The sequence below is a fragment of the Adelges cooleyi genome, unplaced genomic scaffold, assembly GCF_023614345.1.
Source record: "Adelges cooleyi isolate 19-005CV unplaced genomic scaffold, UGA_ACOO_1.1 ACOO_flye_CR_arks_rails_tigmint_CR_PRNA_108, whole genome shotgun sequence".
Classification (NCBI taxonomy): Eukaryota; Metazoa; Arthropoda; class Insecta; order Hemiptera; family Adelgidae; genus Adelges; species Adelges cooleyi.
Window position 1 is genome coordinate 17,575,895 of NW_026095761.1, and position 21,596 is coordinate 17,597,490.

The window sequence follows — 21,596 nt, forward strand, 5'->3', positions numbered from 1 at the left end:
GTATCTTTTTTTTTTTTAATATTTTCAGTCTTCGTTTCTACTATATTTTATCTTTAAAACCATTTGTATTGTTCTAATAATTGTCTAAGTAATATGGTTTGTAAAATATATTGTGTGGAACTTAAACAATAAATCTATTTTAAAGAATGGGTTTACGTCAACGTTCAATTCATTTTATATTGTTACTTAATTAAAAAAAAAAATTATAAAGTTCAAATTGAGTATAAACCATATAAGATTATACTTACACAAAGAATTGCGATAAAATTAATTGATTTATTTTTGAAATTATATTATTCATATATTTATTTGCGAAAAAACAAAATGGATTTAAAAAAAAAAAAAATTGTTTTATTGATGTTTGAGTTTTTACCACAAGAATTACTGGTTGAAATATACGTCGATATTTATTTATGATAAATGTTCAAAAACAAACAGACTACTCTGGACAAACTAAATAGGCACTGTTTAATAAGACTTGCATATAATAGCTCTGTACTTTATCATTTATTTGAAATATTTAACAAAATACATTATATCAAGTCGTGCACGACTTCGGCTATTAAATTGTTTGTCCTTTTTACGTAAACGTTTCTACCGTTATCTAGGCATGTTGCCCCTTTAAAGAAAAAAAAATCCTACTTACCGTTTAAAAAACTATTATGTTGTTTAAATTACTAGATTTTCAAATGTTATTGTGTACAGTTGATCGGTTTTATCGTCAATTGCATTAATGAATACGTTCAAAATATTAATCATGTTGCTCATTGCATTTTGTATAATGTAATGTGCTTTATTTAAATATTTAATTTAATTTTTAACAACAGCAATTATTGGTGTATACAATTTTTGTATCATTAATCTCCTTAATTGTGATTTATACATTTAAACAAACTGTTAAGACTCGGGCTTTAATTGAGATGCAGTACGACACTATAATATTGTTCTGTAGGAAATTTAAAATGTGCAATTGAGAAATAAGTATGTTAAGTTGAATAAGTATTATAAAATAAAAACCTTATTAAAATTTAAGGCGAATGCCAATTTTTATCTCGAAAAAAACACTTTGTAAACAAACGATTAACCTAATGATCTGCTCCTGCCAGGGATTTTTAATCCGTTTATCATTTTATTTTACAATAATTTGTATAAATTTGTATTAATTAAAATCTTTGCGAGCGAAAAACGTCAATTTATGTGAGTAAGTTTTAATTGAATTTATATTATCGATTATTTAATTTGTTATTTGCTAGTATCCAAATACATTAAGTTTTATTATAACTAAAGCAATCTTCACAAGCTCTGAACATAAACGATCAATTTTATACAAATAATTAAATCAAGGCTTAACGCAATTTATTTTTATGAACGTTTATATTTGTATTTATAGTTTTTCTAATAAATCTTACTAATTTTCTAAAGAAGCCAAATTAAACTTAAGCCTTATGGCTCCTATAGAAAAAACACAGTATAGTGAGGACGGGGAGGACACGGGTCTGTAGGAATTATATTTCCCAACCGAAAGTGATAAAATCACTTTTAAATAAACGTTTCTATGCGGATAGTAGGTTTAAAGTCACTTTAAACCAGTACATTACCAACCAAGCACAGTGTAAATACAAGTATAGTAAGCAGTAGTGAGGGAGGACCAGTGTTTACAGGTAAAAATACAAATATCGACAAAAGCAATGTACCTAAAGACAGTACACGTTGACAATGACATTTTTACCAAACGAAACTTAGGTAAATATTAAGAATTGTAAGCCGCCGCCGCCACACTCATTTAAGTGTACGTGTACTTTATTTATTGCACGACAGTATTTTTCTATACGTGGAATGACGTGTAACGGTTAAGAAGAAATTTGTTTTACCTAAAAAACGCAAAGGAACTTTCATTGTTTCGTTTGAAATTCTAATCGTATTTTGGTTATTATACAACAGACTTGTGCAATGCAGTTAACAAAGAACATGTTCGCGTTAATACTTTATTGTTTAATTATAACTGCAAATTTAATTCCAGAGTCAAAGGTAAAGTATTCGTACAATAATAATTATCCAATTCAATCTTAAAATACTGTTTGGTACATTTTTGGTTAATGATTTAGCACTTAGGGTGACGTTTTAGATTAGTCGGATGGACCGTGTCTGTCTAGTGTGTTAATTTTACTTTTTTTTTTATATATATATCCTAAAACCACGAAAAAAGTGTACGAGGGAGATATAATATGATGTATAATTTTGTCAGCTAATTTACGTACGTGCATTTATTTAAAATCTAATTTGGACATTGCCAAGTTCAATTAATTAGCCTAAAAAAAAATATCAGTATAATATTATGTTCTTTGTAGCGTTCATGGCGAATTTTAGTATACTCGGCTGTCAATACTTATTTACTCAATATCTTCTCGTATCAATAATATTAAACAAAACAAATTCTTTCCACAAAAGAATATTTAAACGAGGCACAGTATGTACACGTTAGAAGCCAAGGCAAACGCTAGTGCAAGTCGAGGAGTTCAATCGTGTACAATTTAAAAGGTATATTCAATATTGTGTTTTGACGAGGCCGGGGAAAACAACCGGTTCCTTGTGACTTTGTGAATACCACCAATAATACACCACTGTATTATGTGTAGCCTCCGAATCGTTTCGGAGTACTCCTTTCTCTGGTTAATCTTAATGGGATTGCATGCGGTCTGTTTTTTTTTTTTTGACACAATTTCGAGTACTAGATTTCTTATTAGAATAGGTTCCAGCTGTCAATTGAAAGGGTACGTCGTAGAAAAGACACAAAACAGTTAAAAAAAAAAAAAAAAACAATTATCTAATATACATGCATTAAAAGTAAATAATGATTTTCTTTGTTTTTTATCAGACTGAAAATGCAATTGACAGGACATTTGATGCTGATTTCTTGCGATCTATAAACAGCGTTATGGTCGATATTAAGAAATGGGTGTTTGAAGAAAAATCAGATGAAGTAATAGTCACTACACTCGACGTACATGACATATTGCTACTATCGACACCTTATATAGATAATCCTGTTAATAACTCGAAAAAAACATTACTACTACAAAGTATCAAAAAGATGTTCGAGTCGTTGGAATGTTTCCATAGCTTATTGACTTACCGTTTGTTTAATATAATAAAAGTCGAATACCCAGGAAAGAATAAAAACCCACTAGAAAAGATCAGGATTACATTATGGGGCTTTTACAAATATGTATACAGGATGCAAGCAGTATTTGCTTATGGAAATTTCGACGTTCAGCCGTGGCAAACGGATATTTACTCGAGGTTAAAGGAAATGGAAATTCCAAAAGTTACAAGTCTAGCAGATTTCTCAGCGGACATCAAACGCAATGATAAGAAAGACCATAAATTCATAAAAACCTTGAAGGAATTCGGTAGTCAATGTCAAGGCAAACATTACTTACCTCGATCAGAAAGTATTGAAAACATTATCCCAAAATCATATAATATATTAACATATTACAATTGGTTGAACTGTAAAATGGACATTTCTTGCATAAGAGCGTTGGAAGGTAATTGATACGTTATGTTTTTACTTTTTTATTGCTTTGAAAAGTCAATCGGGGTTGCTCAAAAATAATTAATACCTTCAATGCACCAATCTATAAGTTCATTAAACCTTTAATGAAAGTTTTTGCAACCCGCCATTGACATTTTTTAGGTGAAAAATTATAATAATAAAATAATATATATATTAAATTAACAAATACATCTTTAGGTGAAGTCACTCGAAATTTCTTTAAATTGCCCGAAGAAGAAATAGACGAAAGAAAGAGATACATTCTTCAAATCCTCAAGGCGAGTCAATTGGAAGTCAGTTCTTTAGATGAGAAAACTAGTGATTCAACCGAGTTTGACGAATGCAAACACGAATGGTCATACAGACTGACAGCTGAGAAATTTGGCCGTGTTTGCAGGATAAACAAACCTTTTTTGTATCCAGCTAAAGTTGTGAGAGATAAAGAAAACGAAGCAACGAGGTACTTGGTTTTTTCTTTTAATATAATTTTTCTATCGGATGCTAACTGAACAGTGGACACCGACCTCAGTGTCTCCCATTTGTTTAATGAATAAAAGGTCACCTGCCACAACGCCTACCTATGCACACTAGTATTATTTTTACGGATACTGCTTATAAATTATTTATAATATGTTAATAATCGATTATTCAGGTACGATGCGACGTACAAACAGAAGGCCATAGAAGCCTTTCAAAATGAGACGCATCTGGCAGTTGTGTCTTGCAGAGGGTTTGTGGATAAACATATTAATTTTTTGGCAGCGAAACCAGACGGTTTGATTGGAGACAACGGCTTGCTTATGGTTAAGTGCCCTCACAATGTAACAACTGTGCCACCGAAAGATGCTGTCGGAAAGGGCCTATTACAGTTTTTAGAAAGCACCGGAAGTGGGGATATTGTGTTAAAAAAAAATTCGGATAACTATTTTCAAGTGCAAGGGCAGTTACATATTGCACAAAAGGATTACTGTTATTTTGTAGTTTGGAATCCTGAGGGTATGTTATTTAGATAAATTTGTCATACAAGTAAAGTCTTGTGTGATTCGTTCTGACTGTAATACTATTTTAAATATTTTCAGGATTGTTCTACGAAAAAATCAAAAGGGACGATGATTTTTGGAATAATGAAATGAAAGAAAAACTTGTTTCTTTTTATAATGATCAATTGCTTTACGAACTCAGTAAAGGAAATTTAATAGATGTTTAGTTAATAAGTTAGGTTCACTTTCACTTCATAATTAATTTGTTTTAAAAAATGTTCAATAGTAAACAGCCATCTTTTTAAAAATAATTCATTGAAACCTTAAATTGTTAATAAAATAAAATATAATATATAATATGAATTCTGATATTCTACTTTTTTTATTTTATTTTGTAATGAACATGATTTGGTGCTTGGAGCACTTAAAATCAACTAAATAATTGCTAAATTGAATACACCTAACAAGTTAATGTATTATTTATAATTTTAATATACATACACATAAGTTGACACTATTAAAATACTAAAGGTTTTATGAGTCATTTACTTAACCTGCTTACTCTCCGGTATATTTTGTTAATTCTAATTTGTCCAGAACTTATATGAGAATTGTTATTGTTCTATTAGCTGGATATTATTATTTTTTTAAAACGTTTTCTTTTTTAACGAAACTTAAGACAATATTGTTGTGTCAAAATTAATAACATTATTAATTACTCAATTTTATGTTTGATACATTTCTATTAATTATAAAACAAGACCAAGTTACTACTATATTACTTATTATATAATACTTTTTTTTTTGTATCTCCCCTTCCTCGAAAATTCGACACCAACTTTTGATTTTCAACCCCTACTTTTTTTTAAAAAATAAATATAACCAAAATTGTAATAATTAAAATGTTTTTAAGTTTAATTAGCCAACTGCACATTATTTTACCTCTAAAGTAGATGATTTAAATTGAATAGTTTTAAAGCATAATATAAAATAATATTTGATTTAATGACTCATAATATTCTGCAGTAAAATATTTGAAAGAAAGAAAAAAATAAAATTATTGGAATTTTGCTTTAACATAGTAGGTTTAGTAACAAGTTTTTTATTTCTTAATTAAAATAAATGGTACATTTATGTTCATGTTTTACCTATGGTAGAAAATTAGATATTATTGTTGTTGGAAATAAAATAACACTTATGATTGATCGAATCCTATTATAAAATATCATTTAAATAAATAATTTTATAAAGTATTTAACTTGTATAATACACATTTGTTATTCGTGTTTTTATTTTAAATATTTTAACTATTATAATTATGTATAATTTGTATTGTCTAATGGTCAATATTTTAGAATATAACTTAATATATTTGATATTCTAATTTTTTATTTAGAATAAAATTAAAATAAAATAACTATACATCATAACAATATATTTTTCTTATCTTCTTATCAAGTCAATAATGAGTATTATGTATGGATAAAAAGTAATGGTTCAAGCGTAATAGTGTTATGTTTACGTGAACAATATTTTATTTGGTTTAATAAAGAAGTAAATGTAAATAAGTTAATTGTTGTTAATTAAATAAATATGTATAATAGATTAAAAGGAGAAATTTAGGGTACTATTTATTAGGATAACAAAAATAACCTAATTATTATTGTTAGGTAAGCAAAATGAAAAAAATTGTATTAAAGAAAAAATCACAACCAATGTACCCATTGTATATTTTCAATGTAAATTTATTAACAAACTACTAAGAATTAATAATTACTTAATAAATATAACAAATTAAGTTCAATTATTCTGTAGTTAAATTTGAATATTACATAGGTTTTATATTGTAAAGCAGTATAATATTAATCTGTAGAGTAATAATAATTTAGATTAAAGTAAATGCTAACGATTTTGAATCAGTTTCTTGATTTCTTTATTGTAACAAATAAATAATGGTACCGCTTTTTTCATTGATTAATGAATATTACATATAGTTAAAAATATTACAAATGTATTAGATATAACGTTCTAAAATGCTATGTTGTTCACATTAAATTTTACATACTGTGTTTTAATTAAAAAAAAAAAATATTGAACATACATGGACAAATCTATTACTTAAGACTTAATGTATTTAAAAAAAAAATCATATTCTACATTTATGAAATCATATTTTTTAACAATCTATTTGTTTTTAATCAATGATTTTGAAAATACAAGTTTAGCTTGTACACATTATTTTTCTCGTTTAAACTACAAAATTATTTTTTAAACTCAGTATTGACATATTTCTATAAGAAATTTCAAATTAAAATATTTGTTTTAAGCCCGTTAAATACTGAATTAGCAAATGTGCGTTTAGTTTTAGAATTGAGAAGAAGTACAGATCTTAACAATTCAACACCGTTTAACCAAGTATTTCATTAGCACGGCAATTTTTGGGTACAACACTAAGTGTTATTAAGTCTTACAGTAACAATAGCATAGATCTGGTCTGTGAACAAAAGTCAAAACGTACAAACTACTGTTACTAAAACGATTCGTGGTCACTTGGTCAGAGTAGTCTTGACATTGATAGATCAATTTTTAACGGGTTAAGTGGACAATAAAGACAAGCATTTAGAGCAATATTAAAGCCGGTGTAGTTTAGACTACAGCTGAATTATTGAAACAAGCGTCGTTTATTATCTTGTTATCTGTTGACAGTTTCATATCGTTCAAATATTCTTAATGGAACTCGGGTGTACAAAAGTTATCCCAGCATTGGCTTTAGGGTGTCTTAACTCTTAAATGAATCACATGCATAAAGAATGTTTTTGATTGTTTGAATATTTAACACCTTGGTTTATACTTAAGTGAAATGATTCACACTGTATAAGATAAATCGATGATATGCAATTGGTAATTTTTTCTAAAGTGATCCACTTAAGTTTCAAAAGTTTATGTAAAAAAATAATTATTTCGAAAGAGGGTTGAAAACGTACAATAATTTTGTCAAAAATTGAGATCACTGAGAAGAAAAATTCAATTACCAATTAAACCCTAAAGGGCCACGAGTTATTTAGTGTTATCATTTTGAAAGAAAAAAAAAATCACTGTATTTATAGAATTGTTAACAAACGGAACTTAGGTAAATATTCAAAAATGTAAGCCGCCAACGCAGTCACACATATTTATGTTTACGTGTACTTTATTTGTTGCACGACAGTGTTTTTCTATACGTGGAATGGTTGGAAAGAAAATTTGATGTGCCTAAAAAAACCATAAGGAACTTTCTTTTGTTTCATTGGAAATTTTAATCGTATTTTGGTTATAATACAACCGACTTGTGCAATGCAGTTAACGAAGAACATGTTCGCGTTAATACTTTATTGTTTAATTATAACTGCAAATTTAATTCCAGAGTCAAAGGTAAAGTATTCGTAGATGTACAATAATAATCATCCAATTCAATTTTAAAATACTGTTAGGTACATTTTTAGTTAATTATTTAAGACTTAGGTTAACGTTTTAGACTAGTCGGATGGACCGATCATGTCTGGCTAGTATGTTCATTTTACTTTTATTTTTTTTACATATTTAAACCCAGAAAGAAGCACGAGAGAGCATAATATTATAATGTATGATTTTTTCAGCTAATTTATGTATGAATTTATCTAAAATCTAATTTGGACAACGCTAAGTTTAAATAATAAGTCTAAAAAAATGTCAGTGTGTGAAAAATATGTGTTCTTTTTAGCGTTTATGGCACATTTTAGTTAAGCGCAGCTGTTAATACTTAGTTACTCAATATCTAAAATTTTTTTTAAAAAAACATCTTTCCACAAGAGAATATTTAACCGAGGCACATATTGTACACGGTAGATGCCATGGGGAACGCTAGTACAAGTCGAGGAGTTCAATACGTGTAAAATTTAAAAGGTATATTCAATATTGTGTTTTGACGAGGCCGGGAAAAACAACCGGTTCCTTATGACGTTGAGAATACCACCAATAATACACCTACTCACTTCTATGGTTTAACTTAAGCGGATTGCATGCGGTCTGTTTTTTTGACACAATTTCGAGTACTTAAAAAATTATGAGAAAGAACTTTAAGTTAATATAGGGATCTGAAATTTTAAGGAATTCTTATTTAAATAGATTCCAGCTGTCAACTGAAAGGGTACGTCGTAGGAAAGACACAAAACAATTAAAAAAAAAAACAATTATCTAATATACACGCATTAAAAGTAAATAATGATTTTCTTTGTTTTTTATCAGACTGAAAATGCAATTGAAAGGACATTCGATGCTGATTTCTTGCAATCTTTGAGCAGCGTTATGGACGACATTAAGAAATGGGTGTTTGAAGAAAAATCAGATGAAGTAATAGTCACTACACTCGACGAACATGACATATTGCTACTATCGACACCTTATATAGATAATCCTGTTAATAACTCGAAAAAAACATTACTACTACAAAATATCGAAAAGATGTTCGAGTCGTTGGAATGTTTCCACAGCTTGTTGACTTGCCGTTTGTTTAATATAATAATAACCGAACACCAAGAGAGGAAAAAAAACCAACGAGATAAGATCAGAATTACATTATGGGACTTTTACAAATATGTACGAAGGGTGCAAGCAGTGTTTTCTTATGGAAATTTCGACGTTCAGCCGTGGCAGACGGCTATTTACTCGAGGTTAAAGGAAATGGAAATGCCAAACGTTAAAAGTCTAGAAGACTTATTAGCGAACATCAAACCTAATGAAGAGAAAGACCGACAATTAGTGAACACCATCATGAACTTCGGAAATCGATGTCAAGACAAACATTACTTACCTCAGTCAGAAAGTATTTACAACGTTATCACAAAATCATATGATATGTTAACATATTACAATTGGTTAAACTGTAAAATGGACATTCCTTGCGTAAGGGCGGTGGAAGGTAATTAATCCATTGTGTTTTTACTTTTTTATTGCTTTGAAAAATGTCAATCGGGGTCGCTCAAAAAGAATTAATACTTTTAATGGACCAATCGAGGGCCATTCACTTATTTCTGAGGAACCGCTAGACACATCTATAAGTTCATTAAACATTTAATGAACTTTTATGCAACCCGCCATTGATGTTTTTTAGGTGAAAAATTATAATAATAATATATCAAATTAATAAATACATCTTTAGGTGCAGTCACTCGAAATTTCTTTCTACTACCCGAAGAAGAAACGAGCGAAAGGGAGAAATACATTCGTGACCGCCTCAGGTTGAGTCAATTGGAAATCAGTTCTTTAGACGAGCAAACAAGTGATTCGACCAAGTTTGACGAATGCAAACATGAATGGTCATTCAAACTTACAGCTGAGAAATTTGGTCGTGTTTGCAGGATCAGGGAACCTTATTTGTCTGTTGACACGGTTGTGGAAGAAGTTGTGTCTGAACCTACAGAAAGCGTTGCATCGAAGTACTTGGTTTTTTTTTTTTATTATTATAATATTTCTATCGGATGCCAACTGGGCAGTGGACACCGACCTCAGTGTCTCCCATTTGTTTAATGAATAATAGGTCACCTGCCACAACGCCTACCTATGCACACTAGTATTAATTTTACGGATACTGCTTATAAATTATTTATAATATGTTAATAATCGATTATTCAGGTATGATGCGACGTACAAACAGAAGGCCATAGAAGCCTTTCAAAATGAGACGCATCTGACAGTTGTGTCTTGCAGAGGGTTTGTGGATAAACAAATTAATTTTTTGGCAGCGAAACCAGACGGTTTGATTGGAAACAACGGCTTAGTTATGGTTAAGTGCCCTCACAATGTACAAAATGTGCATCCGAAAAGTGCTGTCAAAAAATTACAGTATTTAGAATACAACGAAACGGGGGATGTTGTATTAAAAACACATTCGGATTTCTATATTCAAGTGCAAGGACAGTTACATATTGCACAAAAGGATTACTGTTATTTTGTAGTTTGGAATCCTATGGGTATGTTATTTAGATAAATTTGTCATACAAGTAAAGTCTTATGTAATTCGTTCTGACTGTAATACTATTTTAAATATTTTCAGGAGTGTTCTATGAGAAAATCAAAAGGGACGATGATTTTTGGAATAACGAAATGAAAGAAAAACTTGTTACATTTTATAATGGTCCATTGCTTAACGAACTCACTGACCCTCAACATGTATCGTTATACAATAAAAATGTAATTCGCAAATAACATATTGTAATAAAATTGTTATATAATAATATAGTATTGTTCAATAGAACTTTAGTTCATAAGTTAAGTTCACTTCCACTTCATAATTAATATGTTAAACAAAAATGTTCAATAATATACGAGCCTTTTTTTTTTATAAATAATTCACTTAAACCCTAAAATTGTTAATAAAATGAAATATAATATACGAGTTCTAATATTCTACTTTTTTTCATTTTGTAATAAACAAGATTTGGTGCATGAAGAGCTTAAAAATCAACTAAATAATTACTAAATAGAATATACCTAACAGGTTTTTACATATTATTTTTAATTTTACTATAGATACACATAAGTTGACACGTACTATTGAAATATTTAAGGTGTTATGAGTCGTTTACTTACCTGCTAACTCATTAGTTTTGTATATTTTATCAATTCTATTCGGTTCATAACTTATATGGGAGTTTTTATATTCTATTAGCTGGTGTTTATGTAATTTTCAAAACGATTTCTTTTTAAACCAAACTTAAGACAATATTCTCGTGTCAAAATTAATAGCACTATGAATCACTCAACATTTTGTTTGCTACATTTCAATTGAGTATAAAACAAGACCAAGGTATTAAATATTTAAACAATAACTTTCTTGATATTTATTATTACATATCACATATTATAAATAATATAATGGGTACATGCCTGGCTTTATTTAGTATAAAATCACTGGTTAGAAACCAATAGCTAGTTAAAACAAACCGTTATCAACAACAACAGCAAATCGTTTTGAGTTATTCGTGTGTTAAGTTTTCACTAATTTCTTATATGTAATGTTTCTTGTACCTACACAATGTATTTTTTGGGCATCTTTGCGTTGGCCGTCGTCGGTGTCATCGGCGCAACGATAGCGGCCACTATCGTTTGCCGTCGACGTTGTTCGGACAAATGGCGACGCCAAACGATCACTCCTATTCTTGACGTGTTTGACGAACTCGACGTTTAGTTACTCGTAGAACCTACATGACAGCCGTGCCCGACGGTCACGTGTCATTGACGGTACGGCCGAATGTGGTGCTCGCATTGGTCGCACTCGAGATACGTCTGCTCACCGATCACCCGGTGATACAAAGAATCGTCCGACGTCGGCTTATCACCGACGGTCGGCTCTGTTACATCCAATGTCGGACGTCTACCGCTTTGTTTGTAAACACTACTCCAATGAACCTGTCCTAATCCTGTCCGAATTCAAGCATATTCTATGAGTTGTAAAAAATATGTATACGTTATTTGTTTTTTATAATATATATTTAAGTATATTATCAAATCAACATTATATTTATCTAATACTTTTGAGAAACTTTTAAAGTTTGACACTTTTAAGATGAAAAGATTTTTGGCCGAACTCTCTTTACTAGAATTGTCACTTGTATCATACTGGTATTTAATGTGTTGATTTATAGTGTACTTGATTTTTGTAGTCGTCCAAGTCCTTTATAGTAAAATGAGTTACGAATAATGTATCCCGTATATTTTATCTTGTTAATTATTCGCTTTTGTCTGTATGTATTAAAGACGAACCGTGAAATGCGTTAATTATTAATGGATCCAATATGCAAATAGATCAGCAAACCCCTATCGCACAGAATCTAAAGGAATGTGGAAAATAGCGTTTCGCTTGAAATGTTTGTTTTCCAAAATCACTTGAGCTTTGTAATTTAATTATACAACTAATTATACATTTGATAACACAGTTAAATACATATTTTGCATTTAATCATTACTCAGATTGATCAGTGTTCGAAGCTCAATTATTATTATTATTTCGACGGTGGTTTTAACAAAATACCACGGCTAACAATCGCAAAAAAAAAAAAAATTAATAATGTGGTTTCATCATAATACCACTACGACTCAAAGGGAGCTCACAAAGTGTATTATTTATTAGGATAAACTCACATGTATATGTGATGTGAACAAATCAACTTTACGAGACACCTGTTTTTCCAAACTGTTTTTATCAGTCTATACATTTTTTGATGCATACAATATTATTATATTGTATATTGTTAATCCGGGTTCTGATGTTAGGAAAAAGTATACAAAATATGATCATTTCATTTGTTTAAATAGCTGAAAATAAACAACCATAGCAGTAGGGCAATCGGTCTACGTAGCTGTTGACTAGGTCACTGATTTCCTTAATAACAGGCACTGTTTGCCTGCTGCAGGTTTTCGTTAGATTGGTTAATAAACCAATAGAACACAATACGATACTCTGTTTTAGTTGAACATATTTTATTAGGTATACGACATATTTTAATCATAATAATGATGTTCACAGACCACAGTACTGTTGGGTTGAACGTTTAGCATAATAATTAACAAACTAAAAAGGCCCGTTTTGAAAATCAACAAATATTTATAAAATTTTGATTATAATAGTGTATATTGAACAAATTGCATGCACGTTTCACACAGTGAATACTATATATTATTTCAGATATCCATCGTCTACTAATTGTGTAACCAAGTCCACGATAATCTGTTTAGTTTTACCACACGTTGTAGTTGGAAACGTTGGTCCAGCAATGGGTTGTTCTTCTAAAGGGCTTTCGTTGTATATGTCTGGAGTGTCCTCGGCGTCACTCAATATAAACGGTATCCACAGTATAGCTTCTCTTAAACCGAATTCAGTGAACTCACGGAATTCGTTATTTAACCTGATAACAAAAAACATATTTAAAAAAATTCATTATTCAGCTATCATTTTATTTGCATAGTTACAAAATTACTTCTGATCGATATCAGGGTAATGATCCAAACAATTTGTTTGCTCCAAAACATCAGCCACGGTTTTACAATACACTTGTAACAGTTTGGGTAGATGTTTTTTCCGTAAATCTGCGCTAGTACAACTATATAGTAAGAGCGCAAGATCTAACGCCGGAGATCCATATCTTACCATTTGGAAGTCGATCATTTTTACCTTTTAAAGGCCAAAAAAAAAAAAGCAATTAATAATTAAAAATTAACCGTGTATTGTATCGCATTTGTAAAAATTGTTTTTTTTCTCTATTAAAATTAAACGATAATTGAAATTACACCATTCGTGTAATTACATTTAATTTTTCCAAACGAGGTTTAGGCAAATTGTCCGTGTACTAATATCTGTAATACAGATCATACTTGAACTATATTTTCTCATTACAATTTGTACACATTTTTCGTTCGACCTCAAGAATTATTAGGCACCATAGAAAAGGTTTGACTTACATCACATACGCCACCGTCGTCCGAATATCGACAGAGAAAGTTATTTTTCCAGCTATCTCCGTGACAGAGCACAGATAATGCATTTTGCTTTGCTACTAATTTTGAATGGTATTCAAAAAGCGAACCGTGGCTTACATATTTTTGAAATACATTCAAATATTTTGCTTTTTCGTTTTCATTCAGGACGGACTCGAGCTATAAAGTATTATATAAATTATTCTCAATGGTTCGCGAGTACAGTTTTCTTGGACGTACAGTGTTCTTGGCGTTTTCTGCGGATTGACTATACATTCCACTATACCAAGGTACATTATCTTTTGTAAAAAAAACTTCACTGATAGCTCGCTTAACGTAAGTTTCAAACTTCTCTGGTTCGTTCACCTTCATCGACAACGATAACCCGTGGAACTTCCCTAATACCCTAAACAATATTTCGGCACATTATAGGTAATTTTTGTATTATAATAATTATTTAAATCAATTGGTAATACAATACAAAGGTGTCTTATTAGAAAAAGAAAAGAAAAGAAAAGATTCTTTACAAGATTTGAATACAATATTTACATATTAATGTCAGAAATAATTTTGTTTTAAAAAACGGTTATAGTAATCGGCTATTTTTTTAAAAAATTTTTTTATAAAAAATGACATTTCTGCAATCAGAGCTGGGCGTATTCGTAATCATGATTATGATTTTGAGTATAACCACATGATGGGAATGTGTGATTATGAATATGAGTGTATTCACAAGCCCTTGCCTGATAATTATGAATATGAATACGGCAAAAATCATAGGCGTGATTATGATTTTCCCTGTATTCATATTCATGGCTATGATTTTCGTTGTATTCAAAATCATGATTATGATTTTCGCCTTATTCACAATCATATTCATATCTGTATTTTTTTAATCAAAATCAACGTGAGTATGGCGAACAGCATAGCCATGAATATGAATACGGGAAAAATCATAATCACGCCTATGATTTTCGTCGTATTCATATTCATAGTCATAATCACAACTGTATTCATAATCATAATCATGGCTTGTGAATACACTCGTATTCATAATCATGATTACGAATACGCACAGCTCTGTCTACAATCACACATAAAGTGTCTTATTCGGAAGCTAACAAACTGGCTTCTAAGCTGTTGATACAAAAGAAGTTTGCAAATGTATTCAACACAGATCAGAGCACTAAATTTCTTACTCCCGAAGTGATCGATTCTAACAAAACCTAAATTGTTTTTTCTGATTTTAACTATTATCTTTCGAGTAAACATTTAAAATTGTTTTTTAGAACAAAAACATATGGATTAGATACCTGAGATATTCTCGACATTGGTTCAAATCTAGTGGTGTCATTCTATCCATCGTTTGGTATCCATCGCAACGCATATCTTCTAAAACGATAACATCATTTTCAGCGAAAAAGCACTTGGGCGTGTTATCAAACGGTTCTCTTAGGTTTTTAGACCCCTAAAACAATCATAGACAGTCGCATTAACGGCCACACCTTATAATAGCGAACAGTTTAGTTAGTAAAACAGTCTTACTTGGTATTGCATAAGCGCGTTGAGAGCGATTTTGTAAAACTTCTTTTCGTTTTCGAACAGAATATTTGATTTAAAATTTTCTCGTACTTGTTCGTTTTCCGGTAACAATTTGATCACCATTGATTTAGTCCATTCATCATCGCCATATACTTTAACTCTATAGACCATAGACGCATAATTATCGCCTCTCTGTGATCCCAACGTCGTCTAAAATAACAAAGGTTTTTTACTAACTAATATTTTCACGTTAACTGAGACTTTCAGTCTGCTAAATTATTAGGATATCTCAAATATTTTAATAATATAATATAATACGTCAATTACCATAAGTATTTTTCGAAAATACAATTAATATGATGTATTTATTATATTTTATATTCAACTCACTTTGAAATTTCTAACTACTATTCCCGGGTCCGTTTGATTTATAACAGTTTGTAAAAATTCTAAATTTATGTTTCTCGATTCTGCCATAATGTTTTTTGACCACAGACAATTGCACGTACAAAAATTATACTCATTCAATGATTCCACTAGAATACAATTGATCAACTATTACTACTGTATAATGGTTCATTACACAACTTTTATTTCAACGAATACATGAGACTTATTTATCGTAGGACATTGAAGTGAGTTATTTACCTAATAGCTACCTAATAGCTTAATAAAAAAACGCTTTTATCTTTGTGAAGTGTGTAACAAACTATTGTTATTCTTTTGGAATGTACAGATAATTGGGTTTTATATGATTGTGTTTACAATGAACTTTTTAGTATTTAAGATAAAACTGATTTATTTATGAATAGATAAATATTTTAAAACGATATCAGTATGAGTATAATATAATATAGTAACAATATAAGCATGATTGGGATTAAATGAATAATGTAATCATGCCATATGTTAGGTTTATACTTGATTACTGATAACAGTATAATATATTACTACTAAGAGTGTACTTTTAACTGGGCCTTTAAAAGCAAAACGGCGACAGTCTGTGTGGAACTGATTGGCTGTATTAGTTTCTCTTTTTAGATCAAAGTGCGGATTTTAATTGGTAGATTGTCTATGATATTTTTAATTAGTAATGCATTAAGTGCGATACTTAGCTCGGAATACGTTTTTCTATTAAGAACAGGTACTTTAGTAGTTATTGAGCTATCTCTTACCATGAGAAAAAAATGTTAATATATTGCACATACGAAAATAGTTCTCATACTTAAGATTTTGACTTTTATAAGTAATGTATTCTATTATTAAGCAATAAGCCAGCGGGTCTTATACACTCCAACGATAAGTATGGAAACCAACCCGCACCGGCTAGAGCTTATCGGTTGCATGGAAAGCACACCAAGGAGAAATGTGCGTTTGATTGCCTACTCAGCCAAATGTACGGGTGAAATATTTAAGAGGTTGATCCAAAGTGTGAAAAGTCATACTCAAAAATAAAAACATTTATCTGGAGATTGTAATCACAAAGAATACATTAAAGTATTAAGTATTATTCATAAGTATTTATATAATAATTTACCTCTGTCATACCTATATTGTAATTTCATTTTTCTTGCAGTTCAACAATCTATATTTTGTATTATTATATTATTGCTTTCTTGTGATTAAAAGTGAACCGAGTAGAAAACAACTACCTACATGTTATAATATTTATATACATATTTTTCAATGTCACACGATATGCTCGTTAGTCATTGTATTTAACGAATAAACGATCAGAAAATAATAGAAGACATGAAATAATTATGTAGGACAAAATTTACAATATTAAACAGAATTATTCTATTTATTATAAAATATATTTAATAAAAAATACTAAGAAAAATATACCTTCTTTACATCTTTATGTATCTTACAATTATAAATATTAAAAACAATATTATTTAGGAGGATGCACCGTATCCATAATGTTAGGTCAAAAATCTAGTAATTCTTTAACACATCTTATTTTATCTGTTAAGTAGTTAATGTTTGAAAATAAACAGGTATAATAATATTTATGCGTAATAACTAATAGTTTCGTTTTTTATTAATTTTAATTTCTAAATTTTTGTTTCAATCTCGTTTCAAATTGCCTTATTATAAATAATATTGAAACGCTGTATGAAAAAAGCTCAAAGTGTGCGTAGTAAATTATTTTTTTCAAGCGCCAACGATATTTTAATATATGCTACGACCACTACCTACAGTAAAAATTAGATGGTCTATATAATTTACCAATAACAATGTACGTAAACATGTACTTATGATTAGACGTTTAATTATATTCTATCTGTAAAAAGACTTAGGCATAGCTGTGCTAATATGGACGACATAAAAGTTATAGTAATATATATATATATATATATATATATAAATACCTACTAAAAGTGGTAGGTATTTGTATTTAAATAAATAAATTATAAAAGTTTAAATAATCGTACATAAGTTAAACGGTTTTATTTTAAACAACCGTTGTCTACTAATTCTTTGACCAATTCAACAATCATCCGTCGGTAAACGTCATTCGAGGTATTAACATAACTAGCTTCCACGTTGGGTCTTGCACTGGTCGTGTCTTCCTTGTACATGTCGGGGGCCTGGTCCGATTCGCATGTGATTATAGGTATCAAGTCCATCGCTACGCCAAGGCCGAAACCACCGTACTCCAGGAATTCACGGTTAAGCCTACAAATGCGATAGACATTAAAACAATTTTCATTAAAAAAAAATTAAAAACGGAATTATTAACATTATACTATTATAGGCCATGTTGTTAAGGGTGAAGCACGTAAATGCTTATACAGTCTTAAAAAAAAAAATGTACAATAAATATTAGAAACCAAGTAACATACTTTTGACATATATCAGGGTAACGATCCATGCAATCAGTTTGTTCTAGTATACTTATCACCGAATCATAGTACGATTGTAGTAACTCGGGTAAATGTTTACTCCTCAAGTCCACAGTCGTACAGCAATACAACAGACTGGTCAAATCTAATGCCGGCGAACCGTATCTGGCTATTTGGAAGTCCACTATGGATACCTTTCGGTGAAAACATTACAAGTTGTAAGCTTAGCAATTATTGCGATAAGTATACTCAGAGTTGAGTATTATATTTTAATAATTTTTCATCTAAATAATATGATAAATACAAAACATGTTATGTTTTGTATTTATCATTTGTATCAATATGTTTTATTTGCTTTTATGTATGTATAGATAATAAATAGCAATAGTTTAATTTGTTTTATTTGTGCAATTTATTAAATTTAATTTGAATCCAACGTAATATTTTCACAGCTTTAAACAATACATTTCTAAATTATTTTTCATCTGCAAAGTTATGAGTATAGTTTTCGGACAAATACAAAATATTATACACACTACCAATCGTGTACAAAAACATTATTCGTCCAATTTGGTCTAGTATTCATTATATTATTATTAAAAAAATTACCCGTGTCTGGACACAGGACTATAAAATATTTCGTCCACTTACTTCGGATATATCGCCATCGGCGGTATAACGAACCAAAAAGTTATTCGTCCAACAGTCGCCGTGGCAGAGCACATCCAACGGACTTTTGGGCAATACCAGATCTGTCATGTATCCGAAAAAAGAATCGTGGCTTACAAACTGTTTAAACACATCCAAGTATTTCGGTTTGTCTTCTTCGGTCAGCTCGGCTTCTAGCTAATGTTGTTTCAATACGATGAAAATATAAAAACAAAGTAACAAAACAGTCTAATGATTATATTTGCTTATACAATTTTCTTGGCACTCTCCACGGCGTGCTTGTAGTACCCTCCGTACCACAGCTCGTTGTCCTTTTTGTAATAGACTTCATTGATCACGCCCGAAACGCAAGCTTGAAATTTTTCCGGTTCGTTGGCCTTCATCGACAACGACAGCCCGTGGAATTTTCCCAGTACTCTAACGTGCAAAATTTAATTATAATAATATACCACTTAAATAGTATACGCGATTTACGGGGAAAAACGAATTTCAAACGTTTACTTTAGAACGGCCCGGCAATGGTCCAGGTCCAGACCTTTCAATCGGTCCATCATGACGAAACCTTTGCACCGCATATCTTCCAACACGATGATGTCGCTTTCGGCAAAATAGCACTTCGGCACACCGACAAACGGATCTCTAATGTTTTTGGAATCCTAAAACGAGTAAGTAAACAACGTTATAACATACATAAACAAGACTAATCGACAACAATCCGGCTTTTCTTTATTTTTAGAATAGGCATAACAGCTACACTCGCCTGATACTCCATCAGCGCAGTATGAGCTTTCTTATAAAACCGGACTTCGTTATCGAACAACATTTCCGACTTGAAATTCTCTCTGGCCTGCACGTTTTTCGGCAGCACCTTGTAGATCATAGACTTAGTCCATCCGGCATCGCCGTACAGCAACACCCTGTACACCATCGACGTATAATTATCGCCTCTCTTCGATCCGAAACTCGTCTGTAAAACACATGCAATACGCGCTTGGCTTAATACTTCAGTGCCGTTTTACGACACGGGGATGTCTAAGACATTGAACGGTTGGTGTTAAAATTTAGTGGACCAATTACAGGAACTAGGTACTAAATCCCTGACGGTTCGCGTTAAAGCTTTAACGGGCGTTCGTGCAAACCAGCATTTACATATTTTAATTTGCAATGTCGTCAACTCAACTCACTTCATACTTGGTGATTTTCACTCCGGGGTCGGTTTGATCTACAATCAATTGTAGAAAATCTAAGTTGATTTCTCTCGATCCGGCCATGATGCTAAAAGACCCTGCTGTCTACAGAATGCGTATGGTGCAACTGACAATACTCCTACACTGTCCCCCGTTCGTCAATTATGAATTACTTTTTTGTTTATTCGGCATTGTCTGCGTGGGGGCAATGCGTACTCGTGTGTACTTGACTGCAATTAACAAGCCAGCCGTACGTCATCTATGATGATCAGCATCAATGTATAATGTGTATTAGGTACTCCACGTTACAGCGGTCACTGGTACATGTTCAATTAAAATTTTTATGACACGTGGACAAAACTTTTCGTTAAAGGTTACAAAGATAGTGTAAATACTTGCGAAGTAGAAAGAATATAAGTTTGAAATAATTAAAACAACTTTAAACATAATATTATAATGCTCTATTTTTTGAATAACGTTTGTTTTCAAACAATTGTTAGCAGTGCCGCATTCCCAAAAAAATGTAAAAAGAGAATACTGGTTGGGCTTATTGAAAAAAAAACAAGCCCCAAACCACTGAGCCGTGTTTTACAATAGTGCGCAATAGAGAGATTTGAAGGATAAAACACGATTAATTTCTGTGGAAATTATCTTGATAAAACGTACAAGTACTTTAGAAGTTTTACAGCAAGCTCTTTCAATATGAATATAGGGACTCAAGGTAGGAACTAAGCGATACCCGAGGTCATAAACAAAATCACCAGCAGGATTAAGAACACCATAGTAAATATAGTATAAAAAGGAAATGGTACCCTAAACTACATGTACCTACTTGCATTTGCTGACATTTAGAGTTAGGCCAGGGGACTGATACTGAGGGACACAAATCTACTGGATCTTTGGATAAAGATCTTTACCCACTGCTGCTTTACCCACTAAGTTCACCAAAACACCCAACTCTCAGTACTTCACGTGTTCGACTTTATCCTGTATATAACTTATTGATAGATATTTTGAAATATAGGTATGTCTATTGTAATGAGATAATAGTTAATACATAATGATAGCAGTTTATTATGTTTTATTACTTTATAATGGCGACGAGTGACGACAGAAGCAGCGACGCTTAAGTGTGTTAACATCAAATTACCGTCGTTCTCGATGTTGGTGTCAAATTACTAAATTACTAGTTAACTATTGCTCTGTGTTTAATCAGCATTAATCTGACTCTCCATTCTCTACAAAGACATATTTTTAACATCGAGTGTACTGTATATTAATTGACTTAATACTGGACGTACATTATGTGTTTAATTTAGAA

General features: G+C 30.8%; 3 protein-coding genes across 7 annotated transcripts; 1 reads left to right on the forward strand and 2 right to left on the reverse strand.

The window, feature by feature from the left end:
* Nucleotides 1-1,930: 1,930 nt before the first annotated feature.
* On the forward strand, nucleotides 1,931-10,829 carry LOC126844527 (uncharacterized). Of its 4 annotated transcripts, none has more exons than XM_050582812.1 (5): nucleotides 1,931-2,028; nucleotides 2,876-3,548; nucleotides 3,755-4,016; nucleotides 4,209-4,552; nucleotides 10,607-10,829. In XM_050582812.1, exons 1-5 carry the CDS (start codon nucleotides 1,951-1,953, stop codon nucleotides 10,756-10,758), a joined length of 1,509 nt encoding a protein of 502 aa, XP_050438769.1. In that variant the 5' UTR covers nucleotides 1,931-1,950; the 3' UTR covers nucleotides 10,759-10,829. The 4 variants fall into 4 exon arrangements, with proteins under 4 accessions (XP_050438769.1, XP_050438777.1, XP_050438763.1 ...); XM_050582820.1 differs by lacking the exon at nucleotides 4,209-4,552 and adding an exon at nucleotides 10,186-10,523; XM_050582806.1 differs by lacking the exons at nucleotides 2,876-3,548; nucleotides 3,755-4,016; nucleotides 4,209-4,552 and adding exons at nucleotides 8,800-9,472; nucleotides 9,713-9,989; nucleotides 10,186-10,523 and having other exon boundaries at nucleotides 1,939-2,028.
* A 2,211-nt stretch (nucleotides 10,830-13,040) lies between these two features.
* On the reverse strand, nucleotides 13,041-16,204 carry LOC126843918 (uncharacterized). The gene is made up of 7 exons (XM_050581731.1): nucleotides 15,958-16,204; nucleotides 15,571-15,777; nucleotides 15,339-15,493; nucleotides 14,266-14,431; nucleotides 14,011-14,205; nucleotides 13,530-13,723; nucleotides 13,041-13,457 (listed from the first exon to the last, which is right to left on the reverse strand). The coding sequence occupies exons 1-7, from the start codon at nucleotides 16,042-16,044 to the stop codon at nucleotides 13,229-13,231; spliced, it is 1,233 nt and encodes a 410-aa protein (XP_050437688.1). The 5' UTR covers nucleotides 16,045-16,204; the 3' UTR covers nucleotides 13,041-13,228.
* Nucleotides 16,205-17,477: 1,273 nt separating this feature from the next.
* LOC126843172 (uncharacterized) lies at nucleotides 17,478-20,458 on the reverse strand. Of its 2 annotated transcripts, XM_050580546.1 has the most exons (8): nucleotides 20,273-20,458; nucleotides 19,849-20,055; nucleotides 19,590-19,744; nucleotides 19,340-19,505; nucleotides 19,071-19,265; nucleotides 18,420-18,613; nucleotides 18,009-18,252; nucleotides 17,478-17,857 (listed from the first exon to the last, which is right to left on the reverse strand). In XM_050580546.1, exons 1-7 carry the CDS (start codon nucleotides 20,357-20,359, stop codon nucleotides 18,024-18,026), a joined length of 1,233 nt encoding a protein of 410 aa, XP_050436503.1. In that variant the 5' UTR covers nucleotides 20,360-20,458; the 3' UTR covers nucleotides 17,478-17,857; nucleotides 18,009-18,023. The 2 variants fall into 2 exon arrangements, with proteins under 2 accessions (XP_050436503.1, XP_050436496.1); XM_050580539.1 differs by having other exon boundaries at nucleotides 17,478-18,252; nucleotides 20,273-20,455.
* Nucleotides 20,459-21,596: the final 1,138 nt, after the last annotated feature.

What these genes read in the sequence shown, in the direction of transcription:
- LOC126844527 (XM_050582806.1), top strand. Translation starts at nt 1,951, where the DNA reads ATGCAGTTAACAAAGAACATGTTCGCGTTAATACTTTATTGTTTAATT. An exon ending in ACAGAAAGCGTTGCATCGAA is followed by an intron (nt 9,990 to 10,185) that starts GTACTTGGTTTT and finishes TCGATTATTCAG; the next exon opens with GTATGATGCGACGTACAAAC. An exon ending in TGTAGTTTGGAATCCTATGG is followed by an intron (nt 10,524 to 10,606) that starts GTATGTTATTTA and finishes AAATATTTTCAG; the next exon opens with GAGTGTTCTATGAGAAAATC.
- LOC126843918 (XM_050581731.1), bottom strand. Translation starts at nt 16,044, where the DNA reads ATGGCAGAATCGAGAAACATAAATTTAGAATTTTTACAAACTGTTATA. An exon ending in ACGCGCTTATGCAATACCAA is followed by an intron (nt 15,494 to 15,570) that starts GTAAGACTGTTT and finishes TGATTGTTTTAG; the next exon opens with GGGTCTAAAAACCTAAGAGA. An exon ending in CAATGTCGAGAATATCTCAG is followed by an intron (nt 14,432 to 15,338) that starts GTATCTAATCCA and finishes AATATTGTTTAG; the next exon opens with GGTATTAGGGAAGTTCCACG.
- LOC126843172 (XM_050580546.1), bottom strand. Translation starts at nt 20,359, where the DNA reads ATGGCCGGATCGAGAGAAATCAACTTAGATTTTCTACAATTGATTGTA. An exon ending in TGAAAATCACCAAGTATGAA is followed by an intron (nt 20,056 to 20,272) that starts GTGAGTTGAGTT and finishes TGTGTTTTACAG; the next exon opens with ACGAGTTTCGGATCGAAGAG. An exon ending in CTGCGCTGATGGAGTATCAG is followed by an intron (nt 19,745 to 19,848) that starts GCGAGTGTAGCT and finishes TACTCGTTTTAG; the next exon opens with GATTCCAAAAACATTAGAGA.